Source organism: Pantherophis guttatus, chromosome 3 (genome assembly GCF_059756535.1).
Source record: "Pantherophis guttatus breed Tessera chromosome 3, ASM5975653v1, whole genome shotgun sequence".
NCBI lineage: Eukaryota > Metazoa > Chordata > Lepidosauria > Squamata > Colubridae > Pantherophis > Pantherophis guttatus.
Genome location: NC_142065.1, coordinates 109,376,123 through 109,393,329, shown reverse-complemented (window position 1 = coordinate 109,393,329; position 17,207 = coordinate 109,376,123). Strand labels below are relative to the sequence as shown.

Below are 17,207 nucleotides of genomic sequence, written 5' to 3'. Positions count from 1 at the left end.
GGGGGCATAATGATTTAGATAAGTACTATCTAAATTAGATAAGTACTCATCAAGAAAGCACCTGATTAGTTCAAGAATCTAAAGAACCATTTGTAAGACTGAACTTCCTTTGTCCTTTGGCTCATTGTTTTTTGCTCTTGAGGTTTGTGTCACACAAATTGTGTGGATATATAAGATTTATGCCCTAGAGACAAGCAAAGTTATAATCAGAAGCCAACACGAGTTTGTCAAAAATGGACCATGCCAAACAAATCTTATTATAGTTTTTTGACAAAGTGACTAAATTAGTGAACCAAAGAAATGCTGTGGACTTCAGTAAGTCATTTGGTAAAATAGACCATAACCTACTACTTGGTAAGATAGAAAAATGTGGGTTAGACAGCATCACCACCAGATGAATTCATAACTGGCTGACCAACCGCACACAACGTGTAGTATTTACAGGAACTATATCTATATGGAGGGACTGATACAGTGGAGCACCTCAAGTTTCTGTCTTAAACCCAGTATTCTTCAACATCTTCATAAACAATTTCGATGAGAGGATAAAAGGGAAACTCATCAAATTTGCAGGCAACACCAAGCTAGGAGGAGTAGCCAATACTCCAGAAGATAGGCTCAAGATCCAGAAGGATCTCGACAGACTTGAACACTGGGCCCTATTCCACAAAATGAAATTCAGTGGTGAGAAAAGTAAGGTTTTACTGTTAGAAAAACCAGATGTACAAGTATCGAATATGTTGTACTTAAGCTCAACAGCAGTAACTGTAAGAGCGATCTAGGAGTCCTACTGGACAACCACTTAAATATGAGCCAGCAGTGTGCTGTAGCTGCTAATTGGTAGCATTAACAGAGGGACAAAATCAAGATCATGTGAAGTTTTAGAACTGCTTTATAATGCTTTGGTAAAACCACAATTGGAATATTGCATCCAGTTTCGTTCACTACAATGAGAAGAGCAACAAGATGATCAGGGAGGCTAAAACATATGAAGAACAGTTGCAGGAATTGGATATGTGAAGTCTAGTGAACAGAAGTACTAGGGGTGAAATGATCAAAAATATTATTTCAACTACTTCTGGTAACTTCTTTGCCTCTAGAAATGTGACTTCAAGGAACTGATGTCTTATTTATAAGATCAGAGCTAAAAGCAAAAATTCTGACAAACTGTACACAAGTACTGTATGCTGACATTAACAGAAAGAAAAAAGAGGGTGAGAATGTTATTTGCTTTATTACCAGCCACCAATGTGCTGGTGCACATTGTGCAACATTGTAGAAAGTTTGGAATTATTGATGGATTAAGCAGGTAAAGAATTAATCATACTTTAATTTTAATCACATTTTAGGCATGAAAACCAGTTGGGTGACTTTGGGCCAATCCCTTTCTCTCAGCCCAACCTACTTTACAGGATTGCAGTGGGGAAAGTAGGAGGATGAATTAGGTGCATTGGATGCCTTGAATTGTTTATATATAAAAATAAGGTGAGATAAAAATAAATACATTTTATCCCTTGGTTTTAATTCTTTCAAGTGTTGTTTCCTTAAACTACTAGAATAATATGAACACCTTAATAAAGCATACTTTTATATTGTGGTGAGATCTTTAACCTCAGGGACAGCTATTTCTGGGAAATATTAAAACCTTATAAACAGCATGATACTAACAAGAAACTCTGTTACCTCATCAATGTTCCAACAAAATAAGTGGTTCTGCCTTACCAGAATCTGATGGGGCTGGACTTCCAATGCTGAGCCTTTCACGTTCCTTCTCATAGTCATTCCTGCACAGCAGCTGGCCATCCTTAAGGACAAATTCATCTCCCTTCTGAAGCTGTTTCTCACAGACACAACAGCAGAAGCAGCCTACATGGTATACACTTTTCTGAGCTCGCATAACAAACTCACTGGGTGTAATTGCTTCCAGACAGTTATTGCACTTCACTGCAAAAATCCTGTGACAAAGAAAATCAAAAGTAGATAGGTCAGAATTGTGCCTTGATTATGTTGATTGCTTAGGCAATCAGTTAGGAGCCTGGTCTTGATGACTTCTACTACAATTGTATACTTTACAGAGGTAAGCCCTCCTTAAGAGCTGTGGTGGCACAGTGATTAGAATGCAGTATTGCAAGTTACTTCTGCTGACTGGCAGCTACAAGCAGTTGGGCAGTTCGAGTCTCACCAGCTCAAGATTGACTCAGCCCTCCATCCTTCTGAGGTCGGTAAAATGAGGACCCAGATTGTTGGGGGCAATATGCTGACACTGTAAACTGCTTAGAGAGTGCTGTAAAGCACTAGGAAGCGGTATATAAGTCTAAGTGTTGTTGTGTTAAATTTATCTTTACCGACAAAGAAATAAAGGGAGATTAGTATAGCTCTATTTCAAACTATTTAGCAGGAAGTGGAAGCAGTATGCTCCATCCCATATTTGGGTAGATCAGGTTGTCCTGATAAAAAACATCTAAGTGCTATTGCTATTGTATTGGTAATGAAATACAGAAATTGTTTTAATTTCCATTTTGTTGTTTTGGAAACTATAGTCATCTCTACTAAATACATGCTCTGGCAACCTCTTTTTTCTTCCATACTCTTCTGATTCATGGCATTGCCTTCATCTCATCCCCAACTCATACCTGGGACAGCCTAAAGTTCTCCTTTACAGTATTAGTCACTTTTTTTCCTTTTAAGTAGCTACAAGCCATGGCAATTTTGATGTTCATCACCAACTTTTGATTAGGGTCAGAATCAAATGCTTAAGGAGTTGTGATCCTCAGAGCACCTATTGGCCATCCTAGGCTGGGGTGGGCATTCTCCTCTCTTTCAGCCCCAAGGCACTTTTTTCCAGACCATTTTTGCTTTGATCAATGGGAAGGTCTTTCAATGGAAAAGGCCAATTTGAAAGAAACAAGCCAATCTCTGGCACAAGTATTTCACACAATTATCAGCGGATGAACCCATGAATTACCCATGAAGAATACTTGTACCAAAGCAGAGCAAATTTTTACAGATGTATGTATATACTTACTGGTCTACCATCTGACAAAATGTACCTCTTCCCCCAGCCTTGTATTAAAGGTTGGTGGATGTTTTCCTATCAGCTGGTGACATTCAATGAGAAGGGAAGGGAAACAAAATTGAGGGAATCCACCAAAACAAATTTTAGACAACCTTAGTAAATACATTTCCATGACATCTTTATTGTTGGGGGAAGGGTATCAAAACCTCATTTGTTTTATGATTTTTGAACAATATTAGAATGCAACACCTGCCTACACATGAAGCAAATACAAGTAGTCCTCCACTTACAGCAGTCCATTTAGTTCAACAGTTCAAAGTTACAATGGCACTGAAAAAAGTGACTTATGACCATTTTTCACATTTATGACCTTTGTAGCATCCCCATGATCATGTGATCAAAATTCAGATGCTTGGCAACTGGTTCATACTTATGACTGTTGCAGTGTCCCAAGGTCAGGTGATCCCATTTGCAAGCTTTTGATAAGCAAAATCAATGGGGTAGCCAGATTCACTTAACCGTGTTACTAACTTAACAACTGCAGTGATTCACTTAACAACTGTGGCAAGAAAGGTCGTAAAATTGGTCGTAAAACTTACTTAACAGATGACTCATTTAACAACAGAAATTTTGGGCTCAATTGTGGTTGTAAATCGAGGATTACCTGTATTCTTACACCTCCCAAATTGATTTTAAAAGTTTGACTCAATACATTAGTAATAATTATGTTGCACCAAAAAGTTGGAACATGCCTATGTATGAGTTGAGATTGTTTTATTCTTTCATTTCTATTATTTATTATTATAAAAACTGGTCTTTGAGAAATGTACTATAAGTGGTTATTTTAGAATAAAAAAATAAATGAAAAAATAGCAGCCTCACGGCAGTGAACTAAGCTACTTCCCAAAGACAGCCAAGAAGAAAGAAAAGAAAAATCTTGCAGTTCTAGCCACAGGTGTCAGAGGAGGGGAGGTAAAATCCAGCATTAGATACCACAATGAGCTGATGTACAACAGAGTATTAATTAGAAAGAACTTGATCTACGGATCGGTGGCAGATTCCTCTGCTGACTTTTTGGATCACCATTTAACTCTGACAACTGTGTGGCTTCTGTAAAACTAACATCACACTGGATATTGTGCTATGCCAGGTATTTGACTCTGATTCCGCCTGGAAGATGCCAAACACAAACCCTATCATATGGCAAAGCTAATTGCAAACACTTGCTGTTCTTACCAAGTGCCCTATTTTTCAAAAGTCTATGAAGATCCAGCAAGAAAAACAGTGAAACCTTCAACACAACATGCATGCTTTTTTTATGAATTCACTTTTACTCCAGAGATTTCACCCATATGGATGAATTCTTGTCCACACTGATTTCAGAATTAAATGAAAAGAACACAAGAAGTCAGCAAGAATATTTGATCAAACAGAAATAACTGGCTATGACCAACTCTAACAGCTCTCTTGAGCTGTTACATTTGATCAGGTGTATGGGAGAGTTACTTTGATTTTTAAAGGACTTTCCTTTCTACTGAGCATTAATTTTGAATTGTCTGTTACCAAGATTGTCACGTCAATCACATTTTGGCAATAACCCTCTCTAGTACTAGGCAGTGATACTATAATAAATATGGGTGTAGGAAACTAAAAAGTGCTCCTCTCACAAGGACATGGTAGTAGAAGAAGATGGAGCTATTCTTTTGGTTTCAAAAATTGGATTGTCAACCTATTTTACTAGAAACATTTCAAAATAAACTCATCCATGTAGCTGGGCAGTTAATTGCAGATCTATTGAGCAAGTGAAATTATTTAAACACCTGGGTATTCACTTTCAATCTTCTACATGCTAAGGTCATCAAATAAGAGGTATGAAAGCTCAAAAAGTATCTCTGGTATAGATCTAAAAGTATCTAACAAATACACAAGTTGGTGGGGGAACCACTTTGTTCCTGCAGCAATTAAATTATTCAAGACCAAACTCCTTAGCATGATCTCAGATGTATATTTACAAAAAAAAATTCAGTCCTTCAACAAATTCAAACAAGTTCTTTAAAATCAATAGCACATATTCCTTATTCTACTTCTAATGCCATTACCAGATTAGATTTATTTGACATCTCATTTGAGCCCAGGCCAGATAATATTGGTTAAGATTCTGGACAAAACAAATCATTTGCGGGACCACTGTTGGATGCTTGCTTATCCTACGGTTGGGTAGATAATATATAGAAAACTATGTTCTGTAACTTTAACTGCTACAAGATGACTAATTGGCTGTGCTAAGCAGACATAAAAGAAGGCAGGAAGTTCATTCACTTCTGCTCGTGCTGTTAGAAGGTTGAACTGCTGAAAGGAACTGTGTCTGTGTTACTGAAGAGAACTGGAATTGTAAGCAAACTATGTTTTTGTGTTGAGCTGTGATTATTTGAAGAAGTGTTATCTTTGTTTTGAGAAGCCAAGTTTGTTTTTTTTACTACAAGTAAAGACTGTTTATTTTTCTTTAAACGTTCAGAGTCTGTGAGTATCTGTGTGTTTTGCTAAGCAACGTATCTATTTGCTGTCTGGTCCGTTGCACCACTTTGCAGAGGGCAGTTTTACCCTCAACACTGGTTATGGGCCCAGTACCAGAGTGTGTATACCAGTTACAGCAATAAGAGAGTTGCGACACACATTATTGCTCCAGACGTTCTGATACGTATTTAATATCCTGGTGAGGATGGCACAAGGTCAAGCTCCCAACTTATCGCTGGTTACCCGGCTGGATGGCACCAACTACAAATCCTGGTCCACCAAGTGCAGTCTCCTGTTGCACAAAGGAGGGCTATGAGATGTAGTGCAGAATCCACCAGATGTGACCTCCTAGAATGCTGACGATGCCAAGGATGCCAGGAAGATAGCCAAGTTCCAGAGGAAGAATGAGAGTGCATTGTGTATTATTGTAGACAGATAGGTATGTCTACAATGGGAGCAGAGTTTTCTTGTTTATCTTTGTTATGTACGGATTTGATCAGTATTAAGCAGCTGATGCTAGATTTGGGAATAGATATACAAGATCCTATAATAGTATACGAAGATAATCAGGCAGCGATAAAAATGGCGACAAATATAGCTGTAAAGACTAGAACAAAACATACAGATCTTCGGTATCTCAATGTAAGAGAATGTATACTGAACAAGATGATAGAACTTGTATATTGTGCATCAGAAGACAATGTGGCTGATCATTTCACAAAAGCACAGGGAAGTTGGAAACATATAGATACATGTGAACGGTATGGTTTAAGATTGTAAATATATTAGTCTACCCAAGGGGAGAATGTTGGATGCTTATCCTACGGTTGGGTAGATAATATATAGAAAACTATGTTCTGTAACTTTAACTGCTACAAGATGACTAATTGGCTGTGCTAAGCAGACATAAAAGAAGGCAGGAAGTTCATTCACTTCTGCTCCTGCTATTAGAAGGTTGAACTGCTGAAAGGAACTGTGTCTGTGTTACTGAACTTTTTTTTTTTACTTTTTTTAAGCATTTTTTTTACTACCTGTTCGGGCAATAGGTAGTAAAAAAATGCTTTAGAAAAGTTTTTTAAAAGGTTCTGACAATCAGCTGTGACAATTAGCTGTGCCATGAGATCCTCAGAACTTTTTTTTAACTTTTTAAAGCATTTTTTACTATTCCAGGAGGCTTCCCTGAGGCCTGCTAGGGGTGGGGCGGGTGCTGGGAAAGGAAGGAAGGAAGGAAGGAAGGAAGGAAGGAAGGAAGGAAGGAAGGAAGGAAGGAAGGAAGGAAGGAAGGAAGGAAGGAAGGAAGGAAGGAAGGGGGATGGGAGAAAGAAAGGGAGGGAGGGAGAGAGGGAAAAAGGAGAGGAAGGCAGGACCACAAACCTGGCACTAGATGCAACTTCAGAGGATACCTTGAAAGAGCACAGCAATCCAGTGCTGGAAGGGACCCAGAGGTCATCTAGTCCAACTCCCTGCTCCAGCAGGACATTGTTAAAGTGAGTTTCTGTCTTTTGACCCCTCAGTCACATGACTACATAGCCACTCCCACTAAGCCCACAGAACCGGTAGGAAAAAAAATTAGATTTCACCACTGCCCTGCCCCCTGGGAGTCTGACCACCAATCAGAGTGTGTTTCTTACACAGGAACAGGAAACTCTAGGGTGGGGCCCAGAGAGGGTATAAAACCAAGGCACTCTCAGCATCTCTGCCCTTTCTGCTCAGGAACTCAAGCCATGTGATTCTGCTCCGGAACTCAAACCATGTGATCCTGTTCATCATTAAACCATCTTTCCAAACAGTCTCCATGTTTCCAGTGTCTTTTTCCCTACTTGGAACTGAACCCAGAAGGATATTTCTTCCAACAGTTCCAGCAATAAGAACACAGTAGCTGCATTATCACCATACATTGTTTCTTACTTTCATTGCAGTTTGAGTTTCAGAATAAGAAAACATCAGGGACAGGAACATTGTAACCCTGGAGATGAGATCAGGCGTCACCCTCTTGGCCTTCCAAAAGTGTCTCAAGACCTGGCTCTGCCACTTAGCCTGGGGCCCTGATGGGGGATGTGCCACATTGGAGGTGGTTATTGAACTAGGAAGACGAGCCCATCTCCACCCCATTGTATTCTGGTTCTAAGCTTATCTAATTTTTGTTAATTTTAATGTTTAATGTTTTGTTTTGTATTTGCATTTTATCATATTGTCAGTCATCCAGAGTTGTGTAACAGTGAGATGGGCGGCATAAAAATTTTAAAAATAAATAAAACAAAATATCAGACCAGCGACAGGTCAACAGGATAAAATGGGGTTGCTATAATCTAAATACAGCCTTGGACATGATTTGAGAAGATTCCACATGTTTTTATACATATGTTTTCTTTAAAACAAAGAAATAATTCTTAGGTTTCATAAAAGGGCAGCTGAAGGGCACCAAACTCCCTCTCCACCCAGAAGATAAAGGAAATTCATGATCACTGGCCATTACGGAATGTCAGAGAATTCTATGGCCGTCATTACTTCAGTTTTTGGTGGAAGTGGACAGGAATATATCGTACTGAGAAAAGAAGTGAAAGACTTTACACTCCTGGATCCATATTCTCTCAATTCACCCCCTTCCCTCACAGGAGAAATCTCTAGCCTGGAACTGATAGATATGCTTTATTTCTTTTGAAAAATGTGAAAGGGGTCATAGGAGGGGAGAAAGGAGTTGCATTTCAAACACCACAAACATTATTTTTCATCTTCTTCCTCCAACTGATTACTTAGTTCCAGGCTCTTCACATACCATACCTCACTGAAGCAAAACTTCAGTTTGCCATTATTGATTACCTGCAAAAGGCAATAGTATATCAAATAATAGAATGGCCTGCAACAGAAGAATACAATGTCACATTTTAAATTCTTCCTTTTATTAAAATATTTGCTTTCTATTTATAAGGAGGTAATTGTGATTTTTGTTTAACAAAACAGTATTAAAAATGAGCTGTCCTACAAATAGGCTGGCATCATTCAGTCCATTTTATCTCCCTTCCTCCTCATGCAGATATGCTTTAGTGTTGTATCGATCTATAGCAGAGGTGGATTTCAGCAGGTTCTGACCAGTTCTAGAGAACTGGTAGCGGAAATTTTGAGTAGTTCGGAGAACTGGTAAATACCACCTCTGACTGGCCCCGCCTCCATCTATTCTCTACCCCACCCCCACCCCCCGATTCCCAGCTGATCAGGAGGAAATGGGGATTTTGCAGTAACCTTCCCCTGGAGTGGGGTGGGAATGGATATTTTACAATATCCTTCCCCTGCCATGTCCACCAAGCCACACCCACAGAACCAGTAGTGAAAAAATTTGAATCCCACTACTGATCTATAGGCATGCAAGTTCTTTATTTTTAATTATTGTGGTTTATTACCATTGACAGAACTGACCTCCTCCATGGATTTATCTAACCCTTTTTGAAAATCATCTGGAGGCAATACTCTGTGCAATGATTGATCACACGATGAAGCATTTTCTTTCATTCATGCATAATTGAAATTCATGATAAAGTGAGGAATATTCTTTTCTACATCACGTATTATATTAAATTATGAACCTTATTCTTCCTTATAAATACACGGCCCAATGAGAAATGATATTAATATTGCGCAGCTGAACAATTTTAGATAGTTTCAACTGGACTAAAAGCATTCCCATTGAATTAGAAACCTATTCAATCCTTTGTCACAACACACAATATTTAATAGTGGAATGCATCTTTTCATTCTCCATTAGTTTTGGAAAAGAAAATGGATATACAGTGGTACCTCGGTATTCATCATTAATTGGTTCTGGGAGGCATGATGAGTACCAAAAATTATGAGTACCAAACAATTTTTTCCCATAAGGAATAATGTAGTGAGTCACAAGGCAGCCAACACCGATAAATTCTAGCTTATGCGTTGAGTACCAAACAAACAATGAGTACCAGGAAAAAACGTTCACGTCAAAATGTGTTAAGTACTAGAATCAATGAGTTTCAAAGCAGTTGAGTACCAAGGTACCACTGTGGAAGAGGAATTACACTAGAATTCAGTTTCTAGTCTCTGACTCTTCAGAAATATAGAATATACAGTGACCACTGGAATGGAGGCATAGGATCACATTCTATATTTGTCCTAACAAACATTCACTAAGTCTGTACAGTCCCTATGATTAAATTAACTTTACTAGTATAAGCTTGGTCCTAAAATTCAAAAACTCAAAATAAGTTTTTTGAAAATTCCTGGTTAGATGCATATTATCTGATATATACAACTTGTTTGTATAATTATATGAATAGGTCAGAGAAGCTACACAGTATCTTTCAAAAATTCAAATTAAAGTTCATAGCCTAGTTACCACAAGGGGGCAGTAGAAGGTAAAACAGAGAAGGATTTACTATGTGTGTCCTTTCTTGGCTATGACTTGCCTGCTCTTTGTCTAAAAGATGGCCAATCTCAGATCACTTCTTTCTGCACTTCTTCCTAGGCATTCATGTGTTCTTGGATGCTATCTAAAGGTCCTTCCTGTAAATAAGTCTTCCTATCATAACTATAAAACTGTCTCACCAATTAGGTCAGGGTCCTACTCTCAGGAATGCTTGGCTGCACACCCACAATGCTTCAACTTCCAATGGTATCTGCCACCAGCAGATGTTCATCACTTATAGTGCAAACATATGAGGACACTGTTTTTCTTAAAGTGGCCCTAGACTCAGGATGGACAAAGAAGCTGTAAAATTTAGTATGGTGAGATTTAGTCACTTGTGGAGATTCTCAATCATCCAGGTCATGGTTGTCCAAAAGGTGCTTTTTCAAGAGGCAATTGGACTTTGTTTTTTCTTTGAAAATGTTTCACTTCTCATCCAAGAAGCTTCTTCAGCTCTGACAGGATAGTGGGGAATAGGTGTGGAAGTAGGAATGGATTTCCAGATGAAAAAGTAGTCTGCAATTTTTCAACTGTCAGAGCTGAAGAAGCTTCATGGATGAGAAGCGAAACATCTTCAAAGAAAAAACAAGAAAGTCCAGTAACCTCTTGAAAAAGCACCTTTGGGTCACTTGTATAGGGTTTTTTTTTTCTAAAATAAAAAACAATTCCTATCAGGTTCATTAGATGGTGTTTATTTACTTCAATTCTTCAGTAGAAAATTCTGAGTTTTACAATTAAAAGTTCAGTCTTTTAAATCTTTATGTTTTCTTTCTATAAATAAAATATCTTCATTGTCATCCATCATTTGAAAAAAAGACCTTGTTTTTGGTGTTGTATGCAAAGTCCTTTCCTCTCTCTGCTTCTTATCAGACACCCCACCTCCCATCCCTACACAGTGGTAGACAAGAGTTAGTTTTACTGCCTGGCAACCAAGTTGGGGCTAAGCCTACTAAACTATGAGTGGTTTTTTTGGCTGGAGTACTGGAGGGCCTGCAGCCCTACCGAGAGAGAAAAATTAAACACCCCATGCCATGGCTCCAGAAAGGGGAAGAATTAGGCTTCATACCGAGCAGGCTGGACCATGGCATTCTTTAGCTAATGCTTAACAAACCCCTTGACAAAAGAAACCAACTTAGCTGCATGTTTGTGAAATGTATTCACAGCAGAATTAGGTTTGTCAGAGAATGCTGTGATCTCCTGCAGTGGCTGAGGAATCCATGCTCACTTCTGTCAACTGAACACTTTTAAGTTTTAACTACCTGGACAATCAAATGCCTCGTTATGTATCAAGTGTATAATTATCATGAAATTATATCTGATGCTCCAATAGAAATGAAATTCTGCACAGAGTGAGGCATTTCGTTACTTCTGATTTGAAATAAGGTGTACAGAGAAATGCAAGAAAGCAACTGACCCTAGGACAAATTATGGAGACATGCTCCACTAGATCCTGTACAAGCCACACTTAAATTCAAGGGCAAGCAATAGATTTTAAGAGATGTGACAGACAAGCTGTATTGTTTGTGTTAGAGAGGGGGGATATCAGTTTTTCATTAACATAAATGGTTAAGAATATAGTGATGTTTTTCAAAGCAATGCAAAGGTCTAAAAATCCCACCAGGATGATAGTAGGAACAAAAGATACAAGACTCTACACAAACTTCACTTTCATTTAAAATTATTTACTATTATTTTTCTCAATGTTTTAGCAGCAGTCTAAATGCTAAATGTATTGGAAACTTCTCTTCAATAAATTGAAATTCAAGCAACATACTTGTACCATTCATTTCAACAAAACTCCTCAAAGTGTATTTTTAAACTCCATCATGGCCTTCTTGAATGGATCCTCTTCCAAGAAAAGGAAGAAGACCAGAGACTTGACATTGCACCAATAAGCCAGAATCTGGCAACCAGAACCTAGAATCAGCATCCCAGCAGAATCAGGCTTCATAGCTTAAGTTTGCACTGACAGTTTTTTATTCCAATGTAGAAATAAATACAGGTAGTTTTTGACTTATAACAGCTCAAATTTAAAATGGCACTGAAAAAAGTGACTTATGACCATTTTTCATACTTATACCCAATGCAACTTCCCTGTGGTCACGTGATCAAAATTCAAACTCTTGGCAACTGGCTCATATTTATGATGGTTGTAATGTCTCAGGGTAATGTGATCATCTTTTGCAACCTTAAGATAAGCAAAATCAATGGGGAAGCCAGATTCACTTAACTGTGTTAGTAACTTAACAATTGCAGTGATTTAACAAATGTGACAAGAAAGGTTGTAAAATGGGGCAAAACACACTTAACTCATGTCTCACTCACCACAGAAAATTTGAGCTCAATTGTGGTCATATGTCAAGGACTACCTGTATCCACAAGTATCAGTAACAATGCATTAAAAACCAAGAGGAAAGGCATCTGGGAATGTAGGCTTTTGTTCCCATGTTAATCAGACAATCAAGGCTGATCCATACCAATACCAGTTCCCCTTGGTTGAAGCCTGGAGATTTTTAGCATAAGCCTTCAGCCTGAGAACAATAAAGAACAGTCTACACAGCAGTTAGCCAAGCCAGTGCTCTGAGTCTTGCTTCTTTACCTGGAAATCCTAGCTTTTGCCTCAATCTGAATCTGGACCTTGATCGCCAAGACAGAATTTTATCTTTATTTATGGTAGCAACGATACCATGAATGTTTCTAATAATACTAACTTTGGACAATTTGACTACTGGAGGCAAAGAGAGAGAGAAAAATTAGCAAACTAAAACCTCTGACTGAAGGCATGATCTGGCTTTAAATGTTAAACTCAGTTTTCTCCTAACACTGCTTTCCAAAAGCAGGAGACAAAATTGCAACTTAATTTTACAGAAGAAAACCTCCAATAAAACAAAGCTAAAAAAAATATCGCCAATCAGGTTTAATATCAGAAAAAAAGAGGTATGATAATAAATATCAAAATCAGTAACATCCAACCAAAATTCAGCATAATATAAATAAATGAACTTTACCTGAGTGGTGAGGGGTTGGACTAATGTAAAACAAGACAACTATTCATATATCATAAATAAATCCTCATTTTAAAATACTCACCAAGTTTTTAAATGCTTTTCTTTATAGGTTTTGCTTATTGTTACATTTATGACAAGAGAGTACTTATCAAACAAGTTCTCATTTACTAGTATGGAAGATATTTTATTGACAATCTGGATGGGCAATACCCAGGAATTATTCACAGATATAAAAATAAAGATGCCATAAGACTTCTTGCTTTTTTGCTGCAACAGATTAAATACTATTGCTACTTATGTGGTGGGTGGGTGGATGGATGGATGGATGATGGATGGATGGATGGATGACAATATTAGTCTATTAGCACAACAATAAGAAGCTTGTGACACTGAAAAGCCTAACAATTATGGGATAAATCAGTTTTCTTAAAACATGGGTACATCTGCAACTTTATTTTCTGTGATCTCAATATTTGTTCAAAGAGCACTGCATCTTCCCAATTTCCTTGTTTTTACTTATAAATTCGTTTTCTGTTGGTGCTCGTTTTCTTTTCTCTAGTATTTCGCTCTGTAATTAGCCAGGATTTTGCAATTCCCACTCTGATTTAGGCATTACTGTTTAGTACAAGGGATACTACTTTAGAGATGGCATTTAGTACCGAATTGGGGAAAAAATCTAAATTTGATTTGCAAACCAGCTGTTTAGACTATTTGAGAGACCCAGAGTGGCTGGAAAAACTGGATTGTCAAATGGAATTATCTAATTTTTCATCTTTTCATTTATCAACTCATCCCCTTGTGGCAGGTGGGAAATTATTTTTGTTGATCCTTCAGTTTTTAAAAAGTATGTATAACTGAGGCGTGCAATCCACTGGTTTTCAGAAATTATAAAATGAAAAACATCTGTTAAGGCAGATGAAAATCTTCTGAACTCCAACTGGATAGTGGATCTGAGTCTCAAAAGCATTTTTGCTTCTCTACAGCCATGTGTTCTAAACATGTATACAAAACACAGCTCAGCAGAAGAGCAATCATCAATGAAATATGCTGCAGAATGAACTGATATGTCCTGCCCAAAATAAATGTGCTGCAAATCTTTGAATACTGATTTACCAAACGCAAAGACCAAATGAATGTAATTCCAAATAAGCATGCTTATGTGGTTCTTGGTGAAATATATTATTTTAATACAGACAGCTATTTCTTTATGATACTTGAGAGTTTTTTTTGTATAAACCTTTACTCAGAGAAAACAAGATAACAAGCAGAATTTTATGACACTTATAAATGTGCTCTATTTGAACAATGTTGTTAAAGATCCTAGCACTTTATGTTGTCTACTCTAGAATGTACAAGTAAAAAGAAAGCAGAATGGTATGAATGAAAATTTTATAACTACCTATATTTTCAATAGATATCAATACACCATTTGCTTTCTATTAGGGGTAAAGTAGAACATTCACAGCATTTTTGAATAAAGTTCACAACAGGCCCTTATATGGAATGTTGGAGGTTACACACCCAATAAGCAGACAAAGATCAGAGAAAAAAGTGGATGGAGGCTGGAAGAAAGCTAAATTTGTTTTAATGTAAGATAATTTGCATGTAATTGCATTTAATATTAAAATTAATCTCTGTGTATTAAAATTTTCCCTGTGTATTAAATATTTTTTTTAAAAAACTATGCTTTAGTGTTTTGGGTTGGGTTACATGCAGTGGTGGAATTCAAATAACTTAACAACCGGTTCTCTGCCCTAATGACCAACTGGGTAGGTGTGGCTGGGTAGTCATGTGACTGGGTAGGTGTGGCCAACTCAACGTCACTCATGTTGAGGGCTGCCTCTCCTCACCTGGCCTCTCCTCACCATGCCTGGCCCTGCCTCACCTCTCCCCTCCCAGCCACTCCTTGTCATGCCTGGCCTTGCCTCTCCTCAACCTACAACCACAATTGAGCACAAAATTTATGTTGCTAAGTGAGAAATTTATTAAGTGAATTTTGCCCCATTTCATGACTTTTCTTGCCACATTTGTTAAGTGAATCACTACACTTGTTAAATTAGTAACACGGCTGTTAAGTGAATGTGGCCTCCCCATTGACTTTGCTTGTCGGAAGGTTGCAAAAGGGGATCACATGGCCCTGGGAGACTACAACTGTCATAAATGTGAGATAGTTGTCAACCATCTGAATTTTTATCACGTGACCATTGGGATGCTGCAACAGTCAGAAGTGTGAAAAATGGTCATAAGTCACTTTTTTCAGTGCCATTGTAACTTTGAAAGGTCACCAAATGAACTGTTGTAAGTCAAGGATTACCTGTACAAAAATACAAATAGCTTCTTTGCTTGCAAAAAGCTGCCCTAAATACCAATCATTAGATTAGAAATGGGGGAATACACACTGAAGTCACAGCCATTATGGAAACCTAAACCATTCTGTCCGAATACTTTCCTTTTCATCAGCAATACCTGCAATCTGGAGTTACAAATCAGGCAGGGTACCAGAGCACCTTGAGGAGTTAAAATTAAAATTAAAATACAGTGATAACTATCAGCAGCCAACTCTTGCTCATAAAATGAAACCCTTTAGCAGAGAGGTTATTAAGCTCTCTAGAAAGTGGGTGGGCATACTTGGGCTACAAAATGCTGAGCTAAAGAGACAAATTAACAAAGTATATAGGGGACCCAGGTTCAAATCTCTGCCCTCCCAAGCTTGTCAAGATCACAATAAAATTAGTACATGCCACAGATATCTAAATAAACTTCAAGCCTGGTGCCATGTTACTACGCCTTATTATCATGAGCGAAAACTAAAACAAATTGGAGGGACGATCCACACCCCTACCCCTATTTTTTTAAAATCTTACTGTCAGTGAGCAATCATGTGCCTTGGCCACTCCAAAGCTATGCAAGAGACTCCTATCCCAAAGGTGCTTTTTCAAGAGGCAACTGGACTTCTGGAAACCAAGAAAGTTCACTTGCCTCTTGAAAAAACCATCTTTGGGACAACCATGATCTGGATGACTGGAGAATCCCCATAGACAAGAGACTCCTGTACTCAGTGAACTGACAAAGCATCCTTTTCCACCCAGGAGAAGCAATCTTCAGATCCATTTGCACCACTTAAAGATACCAGCTTGTCTCACTCACCTCACAAGATATCCAAAGGAAATCATCCAGATTTAAGGAAAGATTGTGTTGGAGGGAAGAGGGAAAGACACAGCTTGAAAAATATATTTTTTTTCCTAGGCAGCATTGCTTAACTCGATCAGGCAGGTAGTGGTGATCCGAAAAGATTACCTCATCACTTTTCCATCAGTGGGGGAGACCTCCCAAAGCCCCCCCCTTTTTTGTAACAAGCAAACAAAGAAGCCAAAGACTAGCTAGATCACTCCATTTAGAGAAGATTATGGATCCAGGGAAGAAAGAGGCCCGCAATCGCCTCCTCCCACACTTAATTGGGGACAGAGGAGGAAAGGAGTGTCTGGGAGGGGATTCAGCCATGTTGGAAATACACCAAAATTTGGAAATACCAAAAGGACAGTGCCAGGAACCACTAAAGCATTGTAAAAAGCTTAAAACAACCCTTCCCCTTTAAAAAAGTCAAGACCTGGAATAAAAGTACCAGCAAAGGGGAAAAAAACCTCCAGAGAAGCCTCTCAGGCTATAGAAAATCTGGACATACTGCCAAGAACCTTTAACAGCTGTTACAATGTAAGAAGGTTTTACCGAAGAGGCAGTTTCTGAAAATACTTAAGTGGGGGAATAAAGATAAGCAGGATTAGGCTAGAAACAACACACAGAGGCACACTAGAATATCTCCTTCCTGTCTTCCTGACAGGATTAACCCCTTAAAGTGGAAAAAAACAAAAGGCTATTGGAAGGAGATTTCTTTCAACAGCTGTTTTACCAAACTGCTCAGAAAGTTAACAACTGGATCTCTTGAACAGGTGCAAACCAGCTGAATCCCACTGGTTACATGTGCATTAGAGTAGATCCTCTTTTGCTGCAAAAAATAAGATGAGAAGTCCTGTGACTGAGGATCGGTAAAAATCAACCAACTTTAAACAGTTACCTTTGGGGGGGGGAATTAGCTATATTTTTTCAAGAACCTAAATATAAGGCAGATAGCTATCAGATAAAAAAGGCAAAAAGTCTGCCAGGCGAGATTATTATACAGATCCTGGGGAAGTGGCATTTCTCCCAACATGGGACAACCTGGAAAGGCTAAATACTG

General features: G+C 38.2%; 1 protein-coding gene across 1 annotated transcript in view; it reads right to left on the bottom strand.

Annotated features, from left to right (window-relative positions):
* Nucleotides 1-17,207, bottom strand: part of LMX1A (LIM homeobox transcription factor 1 alpha) — a 60,853-nt gene that overhangs the window by 17,743 nt on the left and 25,903 nt on the right. The window contains exon 4 of the mRNA XM_087891149.1: nucleotides 1,723-1,955. Within this exon, the coding sequence (XP_087747275.1) occupies nucleotides 1,723-1,955 (233 nt within the window). The remainder of the gene's footprint in view (nucleotides 1-1,722; nucleotides 1,956-17,207) is intronic.